Genomic DNA, 6,000 nt, shown 5'->3' with positions numbered 1-6,000 from the left:
GTACTTCTTCATGAAAAAGTGAAGATAACGAAGTTATCAATACCATAAATCCTACAAAGAATACGAAATTGAGAATAGGGCAAACAAAGACCCCCTGGAAACACCAGATACGGGATCCGGTGTTAAGAGGAGTGAGCATCCCATTGGCTGGTCATGCCGTGAGCCCACGTGCACTATCTCGTGAAGGTATAATACATAATTAGCCAAAAGCCATTTACTTATAGAGGAAAACGAGATACCAAAATGCCTGATTTTATATTAAAGGATATAAACAAAGAAAATGAAATTTTGAAAGAAAAAAAACGTATACAGTGTACATGTACATTAAAGATATTATCAAATAATTTAGCATTGAACCCCATGGAAAATAAATGATTTTGACATAGAAATGAAGATTTTACAAGAAAGTTCTTGGTGGAAAAATGCATCAAATTACTCTTTATTATGATTTATATTTTTTAAAAAATAATAAGTATGCATATGATGAAATTTTTCTTTCTCATTCTTAGTATGGGGAGATAATTCTTATTGAATATTATGTATAAAATAAGTTAATTCTAGGCATTTAGTAAATATCTTTAATACCTCACACCTGATTTCTTCACAGACGAAGTTTCAGGAAAAACCCTCGTACAAAGTATTAAGAGAAATTTAAACAAAGAAAATTAGAAATTCAAAAATACTTTACATTACGTATGTAATACAAGAAGGATTCAGAGCATTACGAATTGAACACAGAACTTGGACTCGTTGCCGTTATCTCAAGATATTTCTGGATTGATGAGGCATGTAGTATATGTGGAGTTAATTTAAAATATGTAAAACAGATGTCCGCCCAATTTAAGCTGTCAAACATCGTAAGAGGAAACAATCCTTGGTATTATTTATTTCAATGTAGATGATATTGGTCATCATATGTACGTGTTGGCTGCAATGCTGTCCGCACATTCCACGAGCGTAGTCGGGTCTGGACACAATGAGGTCAGAGCCCGGAAGTCCATATCATTATCTTTAATCGATGCCATCCTTTTCCCGATGTTCCGAAACTCAACTCCGAGTCGTTTCCCGATACTTCGGAAATCAGCTGCATAACTTCTTTTACCAATATTTCTAAAATCTGCATTGAAACCCCGTTTGCCCATACTCCTAAAATCAGTTGCATAACCCCTTTTGCCAATATTTCGGAAGTCAGCAGGAAGTCTTTTCCCGATATTTCTCCAATCCGCAGCATAGAACCTTTTACCAATATTTCTAAAATCGGCACCAAGACTTCGTCGACCAATACTTCTAAAATCAGCAGCTGCGCTCTTCTTGCCAATACTTCGAAAATCACTTGCTGCCTTCTTAATCAAACCATCATACAAGCTATTCAGCTGATCCAACCGTGGCTGTGCCTTTTCATCAGAGTCCGAATAACTATTTGCGCGTTTCCCAATGTTACGCAGATCGACTGGATCTTTCACAGCTCGGTGCATGAGTCTGAATCTGTTTGAGAAATACGCCCGGATACACTGAAGAACGTTGGGGTGTCCTTTACATGATCGAACGGATCGTTTTGTTTTTGGAATGTCATCGATAATATCATCACCTATAAAAGATTTTGATAACATCATGAATTTGTAAAAATAGTATGATCTAGAACAATTTTGCAGTCCGAATTGCATGCATTGAATCAAATCACATTTATACGAAGAACAAAGGCCTTTTGTACTGTGAATTGATGGCGTATATTTTTTATTTATAATACAAAATTGCAGTTTTATGAAACCCTTCCCAATATAGTTGAGGTCCATCTGGTGAGAATTTGAAGTACGATCCGTCCAATTAGCAATGATGTATGTTTCAAAACATTTATATCTCAAAATAGAATTGATTACAAAATAAATGTGTCATCAATAGCAGAGTGGAGAATTCAGGTATTTCTTTCGTGATTCTAACATAGACGTCTCCATTATACTTCACCCATACTCTTGCATTCGGATCAATTTTCAGGTTTCTGAATGATGCTTTGTCCATCGAAAATACATTAACAGCATAATAGCAAATCAATCACGCAGTCTCTCGGTTAATAACTATCATATGAAATTATGGCGATTATATCAGATCTCTGATCGGTGTTGATTTGTTACATCTTAACCTCTTCAAAGTTGATTTTATTCCTTGTTCTGTCTAATTGGTTTGATGATTTTAAGTGCAGTTCTGTTTACGGAGGCATTAGTTTCCGTCACGGTTGGATGAATGCAGACTAAATTAAGGCCTGATTGGTTGTTATAGAGATGTCTCCAAACTATGTTGTAAAATTGTAAAATATTACAGTGTGGAATAAAAATATCATTACTGATCTAAGAGTAGTGGTGTTTTCTATTTACCTCCGTATAGGGGTTATACACATATTTCCTATACAACAAAAAAGAAATATACATGACCGCTCGCGGTTGTCTAGTAGCTAAGGAGCTTGCAATCGGGAAATTCAGGGTTCGATTGTCGATCACGGCACTGTATCAAACTGAGAAGTTTAACATAGGTAAAAGTAGGGTTTCCTCATCAAGAGCCGGCATTGAAAGTGAAAGTAACGGGTCCTGAAAAACGGAGATCACATGCCACGGTAGGGGCATGCAACAACATTTGTGTTATCTTCTCTACAGCTGGTGACGTCTCAGACTTCTTGTGTGAGAAACCACTGAACAGAACGTGAAATAACAAAAACATTTGAAACATTCCCTTTGAAGACAAATTCTCTCATTGGCTAATGGTGTCCCGGCACTTAAAATACTCTTCCATTTCAGAGACTCTCACAATATTACAAATTGAATAAAGAAATCGGGACTGGCCAAGAAGTAACGGTGCGACTTTTCTTTTATCTGACCTAAATATCAAGACGTCTTCATATGTCACAAATGAAATTTAAATCTGTTTGCATGACAAATCAAGAAGCATTCAAGCGAACAGTGTATGTTCTTTTTCGTAGTCCATAACCGATTCCAGCTACCAGTAAATCCGGATTATACAGTCAATGGAATGAAATGGGACAGGAAGTAGGATGTTTAATATAACAGGCAAAGGATATCCGTATTGTCAGAGAGAGAGATAGAGAGAGCGAGAGAGAGAGGGGGGGTACTACGTGTACACATGTACCCACTCAAGACAAAATGGATTGCACAATTAAAACGACAGTCAATTTCAGGAAAGCTTGAAATACATGTCGTGTGTGAATGTCATGGTCGAATAGAAACAATACATTGAATGATTGATAGTTCGTGTCACTTCCAGCCATCTTCAGTACGCCACATACGATACAGTTTTGAACATTCGGGAGCGTGTGCAAAGGTCATTGATTAAAACTGGGACGTCATCAATATTTGAAATTTAACACATTAAAGATGACCGTATATCATACTTTGAACCAGCTCATGAACAACCTATGATCATCCTATGAAATTAAGTTCATTCCTGTCAAATTTATCATTGTTGCAATTAAATTTGCTATATACAAATATACGATTTTTCATCTAAAAGACCCGCAACCCATATTTCTAAACACCTGGCGTCTGGCAAAAGAGCAATCACAATATATTTTTTACGCATTTAGATTTGAATCGAACCCACGAAGTTCCGGTTAGGACGCTACTCCAACGTAGAAGGCCTTGCTGTTCAGTTTCACTTGATGAAAGACGACTTTAGATAATAGTGCTACTTACAAAACTACATACCCTTCTGATGTCTATTGAGATAGTCCCATTGTATGATGTGTATTCCACATAGGCGACAGACCTAAGTCGTTAAAACCACAGGGGATAAGCCCATTTTGGGTCCGAACTCTGTGATACCATAAATATAGAAAGGGGTCTAACTCTGACACAGATAAAAAACTAACCACTCGCTTCAAATGCCTAAAAAATCTTAAACTAGGTCAGTTATGCGTAGTTTGTCGTTTTCCTTGCATAGATTAATGTTTTAACTACTTGCATGCCCAATTTCAAGTCACTGGTTCTTAAAATAACAAACTTCTTTAAAGTTTCGGGTATTTAGTGTATTCATTAAAATGGCAGATCTTGTCAACAGTTGATGCTGCTGAGGAAAAATAAGTCGTGTAACGTCTACACAAAGAACGTTATTAAAGTATGAGGAAGTAAGTAGCGTATAATTGATGTGAAATTTTAATTGACAGATCCAAAATCTTCCATACTAGTCTGAATTTCGCTGCTGTCATAGGCGAGAAACGACTCCGTGACCTGGACCGGTAAATGTCCTAGTAAAAATAAACAAGTGAAATCGAGAGAACGATGACGTATATCTTTGTTATTTTAAGAACCAGTGACTTGAAATTTGACATGCAAGTAGTTAAAACATTAATCTATGCAAAGAAAACGACAAATTACGCATAGCTTACCTAGTTTAAGATTTTTTAGGCATTTGAAGCGAGTGGTTAGTTTTTTATCTGTGTCAGAGTTAGACCCCTTTCTATATTTATGGTATCACAGAGTTCGGGCCCAAAACGGGCTTAGCCCCTGTACCTTCACCGGTCTTGGTGACGTCTCCATATGTGTGAAAAATTCTCGAGCGAGACGTTAAACAAGATCCAATCAACCAATCAATATTCCACATAGTTTCATTGATCGAATGTAAGTAAACAAAACACTAGTGTTAGTTCAAATAACCCTGAAGATATTCAACAAGTATTTGTAGGAAAACCAATCATGAATGCTAATTAATATTCCAAAAACTTTGAATGAGTATGTTTTTATTCCTCTGTCGATATACATGTATACAATACAATTGAATGAACTAAATAACGTGATTTTGTGTTGTGGTGTCACTTTCATAGACAATGGGATACGTTTCTCACAGTGCAACACGAGTTATTTCCCCTGAATACAGGGGACACACAACACGCTGGGATCCTCAAGTGATTGCGTCATTATAAGGAATAAATAGAACATTTATTATTTCTGATTGTAATTAAGTGCCAGTTAAGGAATTTTTGTAAAAATTAAGTATAATTACTGTCAATGATATGACTGTACAAAATCCTTAGTCATTTTTTATATCTATGTATGCAGTATGTGATGTTTCGCAGTCATCAACATCTTTAGATCAAGTTAAGGATGTCTTTACATGTAGCAAGTCAGCAATTCTTCGTTATTACTTTTTATCAATATTTCCCACGACAAAAAACATAATGAATATGCCAGAAATTACATGTGCAACCAAGTCATGCTATTATTAACTTGTAATCCTTTCACACTGCGGACAACAATTTGTGCATCTGGTGTCAATGAACGGAACATTAATTATATCGAATCCGTATCTCTAATGTAATGTTTCTGTTGAAATCTGTTTTCTTACGTACGTGAGTGATTCAATCTGAAAGAGAAGGGGACTGTCCTTTTCCCCTTACAATATACTTTTTCTGTTATCATTGCGTGCCAAGTTGGTTATAATTATAAGTAAAGTTTGATCTGAAAGTGGCCCCCTTTGGTATAGTAATATTAACTTATTAGTAATATTTAAGGAACCAATGAATTGAATTGTAGGACCAACCTCTTCCCTTCCTCCCCCACCCCACCCCTTCCTCCCCCACGATTTAGGATTTGGGGCTTTTGGGGTTTTGTTATAGTTGCATGTTTGCTTTTGCTTGTCGAAAATTTTCAATCAATTGTGAAGTCAACGTTACCCTGCCTCGCCCTTGTTTGAAAACAATGTTACCCGAATATATCTATATTATCATATGGTTTCATCGTGCGTTTGTTTCCAGGTGTCTGTTATTCATTATTGATTTACAGATTACTATTGGAAGGTTTGGTATTAAATGTATCATAACTTGGACGGAATTAAACACTGGAAATAGTTCTCTCTCTCTCTCTCTCTTTCTCTCTCTCTCTCTCTCTCTCTCTCTCTCCTCATCTCTTCAATTTGATGGAAATGTAAACCGGTATTCTAAAAAGTATTCTTCATAGAATCGTTATTATAAAAGATATGATATAACCTGTTAAAACTCAG

The 6,000-nt window shown here is 36.1% G+C and overlaps 1 protein-coding gene across 2 annotated transcripts in view; it reads right to left on the bottom strand.

Annotated features, from left to right (window-relative positions):
* Positions 1-564: 564 nt before the first annotated feature.
* LOC125648284 (uncharacterized) overlaps positions 565-6,000 on the bottom strand; it is a 40,700-nt gene continuing 35,264 nt past the window's right edge. For both annotated transcript variants that reach the window (XM_056142338.1, XM_048875260.2), the window contains one exon: positions 565-1,588. In XM_056142338.1, coding sequence (XP_055998313.1) covers positions 912-1,588 — 677 coding nt within the window. In that variant the 3' untranslated portion in view covers positions 565-911. The remainder of the gene's footprint in view (positions 1,589-6,000) is intronic.

This window comes from Ostrea edulis, chromosome 6 (assembly GCF_947568905.1).
Source record: "Ostrea edulis chromosome 6, xbOstEdul1.1, whole genome shotgun sequence".
In the NCBI taxonomy this organism is placed as follows: domain Eukaryota; kingdom Metazoa; phylum Mollusca; class Bivalvia; order Ostreida; family Ostreidae; genus Ostrea; species Ostrea edulis.
This window is presented reverse-complemented; position numbering and strand designations above follow the sequence as displayed.